The sequence below is a fragment of the Parasteatoda tepidariorum genome, chromosome 4, assembly GCF_982258835.1.
Source record: "Parasteatoda tepidariorum strain Cologne lab strain chromosome 4, Ptep-v5.0, whole genome shotgun sequence".
Taxonomy (NCBI): domain Eukaryota; kingdom Metazoa; phylum Arthropoda; class Arachnida; order Araneae; family Theridiidae; genus Parasteatoda; species Parasteatoda tepidariorum.
In genome coordinates this window covers 20215305-20230540 of record NC_141758.1, presented here as the reverse complement: position 1 = coordinate 20230540, position 15236 = coordinate 20215305, and the positions used below count along the sequence as shown (strand labels likewise).

General features: G+C 29.3%; 1 protein-coding gene across 1 annotated transcript; it reads left to right on the top strand.

Annotated features, from left to right (window-relative positions):
* Positions 1–5932: 5932 nt before the first annotated feature.
* Positions 5933–11137, top strand: LOC147810781 (uncharacterized). Its single transcript, XM_087162082.1, has 2 exons — positions 5933–6698; positions 8076–11137. Exons 1-2 carry the CDS (start codon positions 5933–5935, stop codon positions 11135–11137), a joined length of 3828 nt encoding a protein of 1275 aa, XP_087018208.1.
* Positions 11138–15236: the final 4099 nt, after the last annotated feature.

Genomic DNA, 15236 nt, shown 5'->3' with positions numbered 1-15236 from the left:
TTCATCAAAATATATAAACTAAGAATGAAATTTAGAGGTCAATTTCAATATTAGTAATATCTACCAGTCTAAATTATATAAAAAATTATAAAGAATATAAATTTTCATATAACCTCTCTAATCAGATCCTCTTCTAAGCTGAAAATTAAATTAAGGTTATCTGTATGTACTGTATATGTTGCACGATACTGATAGCCGGAGTATGTTATAAAAATATTTTTTCTGAGGGGAAACTAGTAATTGATGCAACGGAGTACCTGGCCGAAAAGGTCACCTCCGTAAATGATATGTTTACAATCTGAATCAAAAGCCATTGATGTTATATTATTTAGATTAGTAAACTTAATGTTAGGTAGTTAAATAATATTGTGGAATAAGAAGATAGAAAGGACATCGAAGAAAATATATAATTTATTTTTGATTTATAATTATTAACGAATAAGCAGTTAGTGATTAGCATTAATAGGAGTTGTATTAGTAAATTTATTCAGATTGAGCGGCCTTAATTCAACGGAGGATGGAGCCTACCCAAGCAGGTGGAAAAGGGGAATGATAAACAGGGCCAGTTCACTCCTTAGAAAAAACTCTCGCCGCACCAAACCTCCGATTTTCGCCAGTGACGTCACGGTGGCTCTGAGCTTTAGCTTTTTCTTCAAGAACGAAGCATTTGGTCTAATCAGTTTAAGTTAAGTCTGAAAAATTTTCTCTTTTAAGAAAATATTTTTACTTTTTGTTAAAAAATTGCCAGTTTTATAAAAATATTTCTAACTTTTTAACAAAATTTTCTATTTTATAAGAAATTATTTTTATTATTGAGGGAAACTTTCTAATATTTCAGAAAATATTTTTATAAAGAAAAAATTTCAATCTTTTAAGAAAATATTTATGTTTTTGCAAAAAAAAATTTTTTTTTAAGAAAATTATTTTCAAGTTTTTAAAAAAATATTTCACAATATTAGTAATTTTCTAGTTTTTCAAAAAATAAAAAAAAAAAAATTTTTATTGTAATTTTCCAGTTTTTCAGAAAATTCTATACTTCTGAAACTTTTTGTGTTAATCATTGAAGGGTGTAATTTTTTCTTGATAGTATTCACTTTTTCACTTCTGAAAATGATCAATAAAACAAAATATATTTTAATAAAATAAATAACATTTTATTCAAAGTTTCACCCAAGCACTTCTGCGAGCATACATCATAGGTTTCTTAACAAATTTATTTTATTATAAATGTTTTTATTTGCATCTAAATGAGCAGGTAATTGAATAGAATTTTCTGAGAAATAGCTGTATTCCCATGTTCTATAATAAGAATGAAGCACTATATTATGGTTTATATTATGACTAATTAATAAAGCGTGGATAAGTCCCGGACAGAAATTATCGTTGTAAAATTTTGTGTGAAAATAGATAACATATGACTCTCCCTAGCTCTGTTATCAGTATCATTTAAATAGATACTTTTCAAATCGAACGGGTACTTTTCAAAGGAACTACTAATTTTAAAAAAAAGTAAGTTATTTGCATTATCATAATATTAAATAATAATAATAAAACGAATATGTTTTGAATATAAACGAATTTATACGGTAAAAATTCCCTTTATACGTTTCTTAGATGTAAATCAATTCACTTGTAATTTTAAAGAAATTTAATATATAATTGATAATATAATGTAAATATGTCGTTATTCATTTTCTAATAAAAAATAAAATTAATCCAAAAATTTTTTCATGAGATTAAAAAATAAGTACTTTTATATTTTAATATAATAATTAAATTATATTAGTTGATAAAATTTTAAGTTTAAAGATGAAGCTAGTTTATTAATGTATTTATTTTAACAAAAATATGATAAAATAAACGCCGTAGATATATTGTTATATAGTAGTTCTTAATTATATAATAGTTTTTTTCATAAATGATTACTTAGAAAATTAGTGAAATTTATATTTCTTAATTATTTATATTTAATACGTGTTGGAGCTCTTGCAAAACTAAAAATAAGGTGAAACCAAAGGCATCTGTCCAGTTTTCAACTAACAACCATTCATTGCTAATATCATATTTATTTTTTCCTCATTAGTGTGATTGCGTAATAGATGAAATAAATCATAGATTAATTAATTATGTTATAATTTACGTATTAGACAAATTAATTCATGGCTTAATTAATTACGTAATAGTTTCCTTCATTAAGAGCAGATGACATTATACTTTACGAATTCTCACATGAATAACGAATTCTCGAGTCAGCTATTTAAGTTAGTATTTTTCAAAATGATGAAGCATTTAACAAAGCCAAGTCCCCTACTTGTCGTCGTACTAAGTATAGGAGGTTTTCGTGGTTTTCCCCCTAATATAACATGGATACTCACAAAGTCCTCTTTGAAGACATGCATTGTCTCAAGATTTAAGAGTTCTCTTGTCTTCTATGGTTAAAAATGACAAGACTGTATTGATAGCCGTAAATATGAACGACGGGGATAAATATCTAATACAGTCATTAATTTAAAATTAATATGCCTTTAATTCTAATACTTTTAATATTCACAGTACTTAATAAATACAATTTTTTATTTTGATATTGAATCAATTTATACATTAATTAATTATACATTAATTAATTAATTAATAATACATTAATTAATTTTAATTAGGATAATAATAATTGCAGTCATTTATATCAACTATATTTATGTTAAAAAATAACTAAAAGGAAGGGTTATAAATATATTCACTTAAAGTATAGATGGAGCCATTAGAGTGAAAGCATGTGCATGATATCATTTATTTATTATGTAATAATTAACACGTGTATGAGCAAAACCGTTGCCATCCAGCGAAAGTTATAATAGCATCAAGATGGGCAGAAATAATTATTTGATAACTGTCAAAGATTAAGTAAAAATATATCGACGAAACCGTAAGATGATATCGATATCAAATCCTTTTCATTTTAACACGTGTTCAGAAAACAAAAGTTTAACTTATTTACACATATCTTAGCAAGCATTCGACGGTTAGTGGTTATGATATCCAACTACTGATAAATATGTTTTTAAAATGATATTTGAATCTCATGGTTTTATCCATAATTACACTTAAGTACGTTACCTTCGTTTCCCATAAGAGAAGTTGTTATCAATGATAACATCCTTCTTGTAGGTTCTTTTTCTAGTGAATAGCACCGCCAGAGTTTGGTCGATATTGAGGGCAAGTTTCCAATTTTGAAAGTAATTGATTTGATTTTGTAGTCGATAGTTTGATTTTGTATTGAAAGTTTGATTTTGTAGTCGATAATAATGTAGTTATCATCGCAGAAGTCTCTCATTCTGCACAAGATGATGACTTCACGAATTTTGCTCAGTGAGGAGAGTAAACTGATGGGTCGATATCCGTCTGGTTTTGTAGGTTCTTTTCCTGGCTTTAGGATAGGTTTAATGACTGCTATCTTCTAATCGGTGGGGAAGTATGATAAGCGTAGAGCTGAGTCAATAATGCATGTTAAATATTTAATCTAGTTAAGGGGAGGGCTTTGATAAGTATTATTAATGTAATTTTTACCCCGTACCTTCTTATTCTTAACACATTGCTGACCGGCAACTTTTATGAAAATTATCCCATGTGCCCGACTATTATTTTGAAAGCGGATGTGGAAGAAAAGCATTATAAATAAGCTTTAAATTTTTTTATTTAACTTGGCAGATCTTATAAAAGAGACATATTTCGAGGTATGCAGTCCAAATAATTATACTACAAGATTTCCACCATGAAAACAATAAAGATGTTGAAGAAGGCTTGTCACGTTATAAAGTCTAAAAATATTTAAATAAAAAACGGGCAAGCAAAAGAACGAATAAAATAAAATAAACACCTAAAGAGGGAAATTAAAAAGTTTTTAGCCAAAATACTACTTACTAATTTCTCTTTAAACAAATCTGTGACGTGAATATCTATTTTTTATAACCTCTAAAACTTCCAGTTTGAGTATTTCGCACTGAATTTAACTCTTTAATAGAAAATTCAGAAATGTATGACAGAAACTACATTTTGTTAAAGAAGGTGGCGGAGTTTTTGCTGGAAACTGGTACTCGTGTCTGTGGGTACAACCGGCTGAGCAACTGCGCATGCGCAGGGCGAAATTTTTTGATGCCTCAGCCAGTTGTAAACAGCGAAAAGTTGCCAAATGTTGCAAACCTATCTCTTTACAACTGGCTGCGAGATTTTCGGCTTTGGATAGAAAGTTTATTAAATCATTGCCAGATGGCGCTGAATTTCAACGAACAAATGGTGATAAGAGGAATAAATTTTCATTTAATAATGATATTAAGTTATTAATGAATTTTTAGAAAATACATGAGTTTTTAAAATTGTCTTATAATATTCATGAGAAGAAAAAATAAGTGTGTGAGGTAATTAACTTGTAATATACTATTATATAATTAATCTTATATAATAGTATCTTTGGCTATACCCATATCTTTAAAAGTATGCAAACTCATGATAATTTTTTATTTAAAAGAATTTTTCAAACATATGTATGTATATATATGCATTCCAAATTCATGCGAATAGTTAGATAAATAGCTATATATTAACAAAATCTATTATTTAAGTGATAGTACATATTTTTCTCATTAAGAAATTGTATACAATTCAAAAACAGAGTATTTGGTAATTCAGTTTCACTATCTTAACATTTCATTCTTTGTAAATATTAAAGATTGTTACAAAACATGGATAAAATTAATTTGATCCTATTCAGAACACTCATTTAAAGCCTACTTCATACATATAGGTAAAATTATTGTTATGTGTCATTATATGTAAATTAATTTTACATGATTAAATATTGTAATTAATATGATTAAATAATATAATTTCAATATGATTATGACAATCTTACTGCTTTAATTATTATTTCTCACATGATTAGGCGAAGCATAATTTGCCTTAAAATATGTATTTGTAACACAGAAGATTTAAAAAGATTCTTAGAATTGAAGAAACAAAAATAGACAAGTATATAATGACACATTACTGAAATTATACATTTAGTTGTTAATTATGTGGTTTTGATCTTTTAAGTACAATTTAAAAACTATTGCCAATAAATGTTTCATGGAAATTCAGCCACTTAAACCCTTTGCATTCTGAGTACTTTAAAATGATTTTTTTTTCCTTACAAGTTTATTTAAAATATACCACTTTCTAATAACTAACAATTATAAAATAATGTAATTAATATTAAAAAACATTTTTTAAGTGGTTACTTTTGATGTCACATCAGAATTAGAAAATTTCAAAATAATAGGTATATCCTTTCTTAAAATATAAGTTATCTTGCCATATTGTACTTAAGTCTATGCTGTTATTATGCCTTATACTTACTAAGTAATAAATATTTATCAAATAAGTAACACCAAGAGAAGCATATTTTATCTTAAAAACCATTTAACACACTACAAAATATTAAAATCATAAAACAAACATCAATTAACTAACTCAAACTGTATATAAGCCCATGTACTAGTAAAAACTGAACAGTAGGCTTTTTTATTTGTGAATTCATGTGAAAACCTTGAACAAGCTGTAAATAAAAAATTAGGCATGCTACGCTTGTAAATAAAAATGCACCCTCTTGCAATAATGGTTACTGTTAAATTATATCTAAAATTTATGTTTAGAATTAATATCAATAGATGGCGCTGTGCCAATTATTTACTTTCTCATATTTGTTATATTTTTATTTCCCTCTTGTGCTGTCCATATGAAATAAACGTTGTGTTCGTTTCTCCTGAGTCATGTTTATTTGGGTATCCAAGTTTCTTTAGAGTACAGATTTATTATGGTGCCGAAATCCCTGGAATAGGGGACTTTTTATGGAATTGAAAAATTTTGGAAGAATACTTGGATAAATTAATTTAGAACGATGGCTACGAAAGAAGTGATAGGGAATCAAAAAATGAAACGAACTGTGGTAAGACAGCTAACTACTAAATTGATATCGAAAATTGAAGCGAGTTTTGCAGATGATTCGCAGGATGCTGAAAAAGCAGAACTTTTATTGGATTTAAGTGAGCAACTAAATGCGAAAATGATGGAATTAAAACAATTGGATGAAAAACTGGAATACACTGTTGCTGAACAGGAGTTCGAAAACGAAATAACCACCTGCCAAGAATATCAAGAAAAAATAGTAACATGGAAAGGTAGGATTCAGAGATTTTTAAATCGAAGTTCTTCTAATTCTAAAATTAATATCGAAAGCGATAGAAACGAAACTGTTGTTGTTAAAACTGAATCAAAAATAATGAACCTACCTCGTCTGCAAATAGGAACATTTTACGGAGATTCTACCAAGTGGTTGGATTTTTATAATCAATTTGAAACAGCTATTCATAACAACAACGAATTACGAAAGACTGAAAAATTTGCATATTTGAAATCCTTGCTTGGAGGAAGCGCTCTCGCATCTATATCTGGATTTGCCATTAGTGATCATAATTATGACTCCTCTATCGAGATTCTGAAAGAGCGTTTTGGAAGAACGGACATTGTGATAAGCTCTCACATGACGAAACTTCTTGCTATTGAACCTATTCGAACTGTTTCCAACTTAAAAGCACTAAGAAGGCTATATGATGAATGTGAAATACAAATAAGAAGCCTGTCATCATTGAATGTAACTGCAGGAAGTTATGGAAATTTACTATGCCCAATTATTCAGCAGAAACTTCCAGAAGAATTAAATTTTGAATTCAATCGATGTCGAAAATCAGAAAAAGAATTTGATATACAAGAACTTTTAAGTTTTTTGAAAAAGGAAATTAACTGTCGTGAAGCAGCAAGCTTAGTTAGTCACACGAAAAATAATTATAGCCAAGACTTATCCAGATTTGAGCAGAAGGGAAAATCTAACTTTTATCGGAATAAACCTGGAACTGCATCCGCCTTGTCAACAATAAATTATAGATGCATTTTTTGTGACTGTGAAAATCATTCAAAGTATAACTGTAATGTTTTTGACATTGAAAAGAAGCTAGAATTCCTAAGAAGAAAAGGAAGGTGTTTTTTATGTTTCGGAAGAAATCATATGTCCACTCAATGCAGAAATAAATTTTCGTGTAAGAAATGCAGAGGAAAACATCATGAATCAATTTGTTTCAAATCGGACTTGAATGACAAAGAAGAAGAGAAGGAGTCCAAAACATTAGAAGTAAGTCAAAATTCTTCATCTAAATTCGGATCTAATATAGTTTTACAAACTGTAAATGCTATAGCAGAAGGACCTCAAAATCATTGTTTTGTAAGATGTTTAATTGACGGAGGTTCTCAAATTTCAGTTATTACTAAAGAATTATCCAGAAAATTAAATTTAAAAGTTAAAGGAGAAAAAGAAATGCAAATTCATACATTTGGTGAAAATCACCCGAAAAAATATAAAAACAAAATTGTAGAATTAACTTTAAGAAATATTTATGACCCTGAGAAAAGTATCACTTTTGATTTCATCGAAGTTTCAGTGATTACATCAGCGAACATAAAAATGCCAAGTAATCAAATAAAAAATAAACTGAAGAGCCTTGGAATAACGTTATTAGAGCCTAAGTGGAGTGATTCTAGATTTATGGGTGAAAATGTTTCGATTTTGTTTGGCGCCGACATATTGTGGGCTATTAGTAATGAACGAATTAAAAGAATAAATTATTCTGCGGTTGCACTTGAAACTATATTTGGATGGTGTGTGCAAGGGAAATTTCCCTCCTCAGACTGTAATGAATTGACGAATGTTATGACTAATCTGACCCTGGAAGAAAATATGAGTATAAACGAGTCCTTGAAAATGTTTTGGGAAACCGAATCAATTGGAATAAAAAATATCTGCGAAGAAAAAGAAACAGAAAAAGCTTTGGAATTATTTTCTTCATCAATCACTCAGAAGGAAAAGAGATATGAAATTAAATTACCGTGGAAGGAGGAAAAAATAAAACTTAAAGATAATTATAAAAATGCAAAATTTCGTTTTTTCAAATTGTTGCAAACATTTAGAAAGAACTTAGAATTATTTGAAGAATATAAAGAAGTTATTCAAAGACAATTAAAGGAAAAAATAATTGAAAAAATTGGTGATGATTCAAAATCCAGTGACGTAATATACTATATTCCTCATCATGCAGTGATAAGGCCTGAACACGCAACTACAAAATTGAGAATTGTGTATGATGCTTCATCAAAAGAAAAAGAGGAACTTTCTCTCAATGACTGCCTTTTAGATGGACCTAACTTTTTACCGGATTTACTAAAAATTCTCCTGAACTTCAGAAAATATCGAATAGTTATGACATCGGATATAGAGAAAGCATTTCATCAAATTTCTATTTCTCCAGAGGACAGAGATGCCATGCGTTTTCTTTGGCTTGATGATGAGTCGGATTTACAAAATCCTAAAATTGCAGTGTACCGATTTTGTAGACTAATTTTTGGAGCCAAGCCAAGTCCATTTTTGCTTGCTGCATGTATTAAGCATCATCTGAAGAAATTTCAAGATATTTATCCTAAGACAGTTCAACTACTAGACAATTCCTTATATGTCGATGATTTCATCACTGGAGTAGACTCAGAAGACGAGGCTCGTCAAGTCTATCATGAAGCTAAAGCAATTATGAATGAAGCTTCTATGAATTTAACCAAATGGAACTCTAATTCGGAAGAATTAAAGAAAGAATTTCTCCCAGAAAGTAAAACTTCAAAATTAAATATGCCTGAAGCTACATCAAAGGTGCTTGGACTGAAATACTCTTCAACAGATGATTGTTTTACATTCTCACCAGATGATGTTGTGGATACTCCTTCAGAAAAGAAACTAACCAAAAGAACTATTCTTCAGATTTCATCGAGACTGTTCGACCCCTTGGGCTACCTGTCGCCATTTTCCATTCAAGCAAAAATTATGTTTCAAAAACTCTGGCTAGATGGCATTGATTGGGATCAACCGGTGCCAGAAGAAATAAAAGCCAATTGGAACTGCTGGTACAACCAACTACAAGGATTATGTGAAGTCAATATACCACGTTGGTATTTTCGATCGAGAGAGACTCCACAGAGTTTAGAAATACATGTATTTTGTGATTCTTCGCAAACTGCATATGGAACTGTTATCTACTTGAGATTCACCGTTTCTAGTGAAATTCGAACAGCGTTTGTTCTAGCCAAAGGAAAGGTAGCTCCTTTGAAGAAAATGACTTTGCCTCGGTTGGAGCTCATGGCTGCAGTTATTGGAGTGCGTTTGTTGAAAGTTGTGCAGGAGAAATTTCCTGATGCAAAAGCTCGTCTATGGACTGACAGCTCAATTGTGCTCAACTGGATTAGAGGATCAGCATATCGTTGGAAAACTTTTGTGAAAAATCGTGTCAGTGAAATAAAAGAAAGTACATCTCCAAGAATGTGGTATCACTGTCCAGGCAGTGATAATCCGGCTGACAAGATAACCCGTGGTGTAAAAATCAAAGATTTAGTGTGTGACAGTGTGTGGGCCTATGGTCCTTCTTGGTTATCCGAATCAGAAGAAAACTGGCCTGATAAAAATTCTTCTGAAATCGCATTACTTTCTTCTTGCGATGAAGAAAGATGTGATATGACACCACCTGTTGTAAAAAATTGTGAAATTCAACCTATTTTGTGCATTTCAAAGTTCAGTAAAATTCGAAAATTAGCGCGTGTGACATCCTACGTTTTCAGATTTATTAATATTCTGAAGACAAAACAAAAGTGCACAGGTCCGATTTCTGTACTGGAAACTGAAAAATCTTGGGAATACTGGATTAAAATATCCCAAGCACAGAGTTTTTATTCAGAAATCCAAAATCTTAAACAAAATAAAAGTGTAGATAAAAATTGTAAATTAGCTAATGTTAATCTCATGCTAGATGATAAAGGTATTCTAAGAGTGAAAACTAGATTAATTAATTCATCTTTAGATGTGTATGAAAAATGTCCTATTGTTCTTTCTAATGATTATTTTGCAAAATTAATTGTTTATGATTGTCATGAAAAAGTATTACATAATGGTGTTAATGAAACTTTAATTCAGGTAAGAAGTAAGTTTTGGATTTTAAAAGGCAGACAGTTTGTTAAATCTATTTTGTATAATTGTAGAATTTGTAAAAAATTTACAGCTAAAGGGGGTAAAGAAATTATTTCACCTTTACCTATTGATAGAGTAGAGAAATCTCAGCCATTTGAGATTACTGGTATTGATTTTGCAGGGCCATTGTATTTAAAAGATAATACTAAAGTGTATATAAGTTTATTTACATGTGCTGTTACTCGTAATATTCATTTAGAATTAATATCTAATTTAAGCACTGAATGTTTTTTGCTATCATTAAGACGATTTTTTGCTCGTAGGGGTATTAGTAAAGTTATATACTCTGATAATGCTAAAACTTTTAAGTCTGCCGATAAAGAACTTAAATATCTGTATAAAATGTGCAAAAATGAAGAAGTGAGTAACTTCTTAGAGAAACATCAATTAGAATGGAAATTCATTGTAGAAGGTGCCCCATGGTGGGGAGGCTTTTGGGAAAGGCTTGTTCGATCTGTTAAAATTTGCTTAAAAAAAGTTTTGGGTAAAACTTCTCTTTGTTATGAAGAATTAATTACTGTATTAACTGAGGTAGAATCGGTTATTAACTCCAGACCATTAACTTATGTTTATAATGATTTACATGAGCCTGACCCCTTAACTCCTTCACATTTTACTGTTGGGTCACGTTTAACTACTTTACCTTCTCCAAATAATCTGAATTTAATGTCAAATAAGGTGGAATTAACCAAAAAGTGGAAATATAGATTACTATTGCTGGATAATTTTTGGAAAAGATTTTTTAAGGAATATTTATTAGAGTTAAGATCTGTTATGTTTTCTAAACAATCAAAAAATGTGAATACTTATAAAGTTGATGATGTTGTTCTCGTGAGAGAAGATAATGTTAAGCGCCATAATTGGAAATTAGGAAGGATTAAAAGTTTGTTTACAGGTAGAGATGGAAAAATTAGATCATGTGAGATTCAATTGGAAAATAATGTTGTAAAAAGACCCATTGAAAGACTGTATAATCTAGAAGTGCAATGAATATTTAATGCATCCAATAAATGGATGCATGGTGGGGAGTGTTAAATTATATCTAAAATTTATGTTTAGAATTAATATCAATAGATGGCGCTGTGCCAATTATTTACTTTCTCATATTTGTTATATTTTTATTTCCCTCTTGTGCTGTCCATATGAAATAAACGTTGTGTTCGTTTCTCCTGAGTCATGTTTATTTGGGTATCCAAGTTTCTTTAGAGTACAGATTTATTAGTTACACAGTACGTATAAGCACGAGCATATTGATTCATGATTAGTAGATTAAATAATAAAAGTACTCCATTCAAATTGTCATTATTTTTCTCTATTTACCAACTGTCATTATTTCGCCACAAAAGGAGAGGCACTTTTGGTAATGTCCTAGTGTAAATTTTCAAAGCTAGTGAATCGGATAAGCTGACCTTTCCCCTTTAGCATTCATAAATGTTTTGCTCATGATTGGACATGGTAATTAAAACATATTGGACACCAATGAATACCTCACTAACTGTCCTACTTTGGCTCTTAGATTTAGTAAGATATGCACTATACAAAATTGTTAAACATCTAGGTATCCAAAATTCATAGGTTAAATGAACTTTTCATATTAGTTGCTAAAAGAACTTAAATATAATGCAGTACATGTTAATAAACATGGAATTCCACATACAACTTAATAATACAATATATATCCCTTTTAAGAGGATGTAAACAAAAACTATATACATATAAGGTAATATACTCACCAATCACCATTATACTTACTAATACACCTATATTATCAGATTTGTGGAAATCAAAAGATGCGGCTTAGAAGGGGCAATAGCAAGAAAGACTTGATATCAAAATAATAAACAAGTTCCCTCACTAAAGCCCCACTGAGCCATTGCGCATCATAGATTATCGCTAAACTGCATCACTTCTCCACAGTTAAAGGTAATGCTTGCACAACCTCTGCTTAAGAAATCTTACAATACTTATATACATTCTGGTATTTCATCAATTATTGATGGGAAATATATATAATTATAAAATAATCTTAACTTTACTGGAATTTTGCACAAGTAGATTCAGTAGAACATATGTCACACGTAAGCTCAATCATAGTAGTCAAATTTTTTTATCATAGAAATACAATAGGGATTATAAACACATCTAAAAATTTCAATAAATTCATATTTATAAGTATCATAATTTAAGAATCTACATACAGTTAAATAATCTTAAAGAAAAGTAATTATAATGTCAATATACCAATTTACAATTAATAACCTTTCAATTGTAAATGATGGTACATTGACACCTTTTACAACCATATAATTACCATTTATTATATTTTCTACACACATAAAAGAATTAGAACAGTTCAGAAATTTTTTATTGATTACAGTTTAAATATGCAAAAGAATAAACTACCGAATATATAAAATAATACTCTTTTATTAACAGACATTTTATATTATATTAAATTTTCTATTATATCAAAGATAAAAATGGGAAAACAAATTCAAATATGTAACTAAGCCTAACTCAGTAACGTGGAAATCTTAAACTACTTTATCACAAATAATTAGAATTATAAAATGTCGTAAACGTTTCAAAATACATTGATACAATATTATAAACAGAAAAAAATTATTTAAAACAATTAACTTACTTTATTAATTGAATCATAAATAAAGAGCTTAGTATTACACTAGCAATCGAAGCTACACTTAATTACACCTAGAATTATAAAATGTCGTAAACGTTTCAAAATACATTGATACAATATTATAAACAGAAAAAAATTATTTAAAACAATTAACTTACTTTATTAATTGAAACATAAATAAAGAGCTTAGTATTACACTAGCAATCGAAGCTACACTTAATTACACCTGTAAGCAACAAACTATGTATACCTCCGCGCAATCTCTTCAACAGGGTTACTTTTCGAAATTATTTGGTGAAAATTAAATTCTAGCCAAGCATTTCAAGCGCATGCGCAGTTGCTCAGCCGGTTGTACCCACAGACATAAGTGGAAAACTCGTATAAACAAAGGAATTTAGCTCCTCCCTTGAAAACGATGTTAGGAAACCACTGTTTTACTGTACAATCTCAATCACAGTCGGGAAAAAATTTAAGAATGTTTCATAAAAGTGCTGGAAATTATAAAGATTTAAATTTTAAAAAATTAAGTAACGTAAATTAACATATAAATAAAATTACCGAATTTATCTACGATGGAATTCTATTATACTTTCCAGCAATATTTCAAATTTTCTTGCTTGTGCCTATTCAGAATTGCTCATGTAAGCAGTAACGCCTACTTTTCACTCATTGCTTTATGTTGAAGTTCTTTATTGACTATGACATCTACACCGTCCATTATATAATTTATTTACTCTCTCCATTCATCATTGAGCACAATCTGCTATGATCTTGTCATTTTCTCTTTCATGTACTCTCCTCAGTCATCGGTAGTACGATGCCCGAGCTTTATAATAATATTTTAGGAATTTTGGTTTCCTGAGACAAGTGACAGACTTGGGAAACAGAAAAGCATTTAAATACGTTTTTATTTTAATTACTGGTAGGTTTGTGTTCACATATATCTAATTTTTATACAGATGATTACACTCTGCGACAAATGTATAGATGCAAATTTTTTATCTTACTTAATTCGAGTACACGGTGTGTACACTAATCCCCCCCCCCTCATTTTAACGAAATATACATGTATAAGTTTCTAAACTTTTTACAAACAGGGACAATTAAAGCATTTCACCCAAGCAAAAGTGATTGCTAAAGATGGCGGCAATTCTATTTTAAAAAGACAGTAGGACTGTGTTATTTTCACGCATATCGTTTACATCATAAGAAAATTAATGTTTAGAGGGATTAATTTTCTGAATAAAACCTATTTGAAAATAATATAAAATAAATTCTTCTATTGAGATTACTGAAATATTTCTAGAGACCTTGCTTTTTGATGAAACAAAAGTTATTAATTTTTACCTTTTAGTTATAACAACAAAGGATTTGTGCTAGGAACTTAATATAGAAAATTCTCAATTTTTTTTTTCATTTACTGGTACAATTGTTTTCCACTGGTTACTCATGCTTCTTTCTACATAATTATACTCGGGAACAAATGTTATATTGCAATTTTACAAGTACTTGATTTTACATATTTCGTTTGTGAGGTTTGTAAATTCACCGCTAGTTTCGTTTGGAAAAATACAGATGTATATCAAAATGATTTTTAGTTTAGTTTTTTGACTGAATATTTAAAAGCATATGACGCTAAAATTCTTAAATTGAGATATAATATAGCCTACTTCCTTACCCACCCTACGCATTGCTAAAATGGAGACATTTAGTATTCATTCGAATGAGTTTAGAAAAAAGTTCTGATTCTCTACTTAACAAGTGGTTCATATTCGGAAAAAAACTGCATTTTTTGTACTTAAATGGTTTAAAAATGTGAAGACATCACATAAATAACTATCTATTCATTTCTTCACTAAGCAAAATATTGTGAACAATGAAAAGATAATTGGTATGGTTTAAATATATTTATCAAGCAACTGATGCTATGTTCGGATCATGATTAAAATAAAATATTAAAATTGTTTTTAATTAACTCTGTTGAATGATTTAAATTGACAGAATTTTGATTTCTTAGATTTAAAACATTGATATAGAAGCACATTCTTTTACAATGATCTACTATTCTCAGAGATGTTAACTTGCTCGACTTTGTAAACATGTGTTTCCTTCTAGTAACAAATTTATTTTACTCTTACTTTAGAATTTTTCATTTTAAGTACTTTTTCCACAAAAACCATATGAAAAATGCAATGTGCATTGCATCATATAAAATGCAACTTTACTGTATTTATATCGTGGTTACTCAAGGGTGGGCGCATAAAAATGAAATACAAGTATGTTTTAAGGAGTTTATTTTAAGAAAGCAACAAATCCCCAAAGTTTTGCCTTGTTAACATTAGTAGTATATCGCTGACTAGCTATGGTTTTGCACTCGTTTCCATGGGGCATTGTTGCTTTGCAGAGCTATGCTCGGTCAAAGTTGGTGAAAAAATTCGATTTTTTACA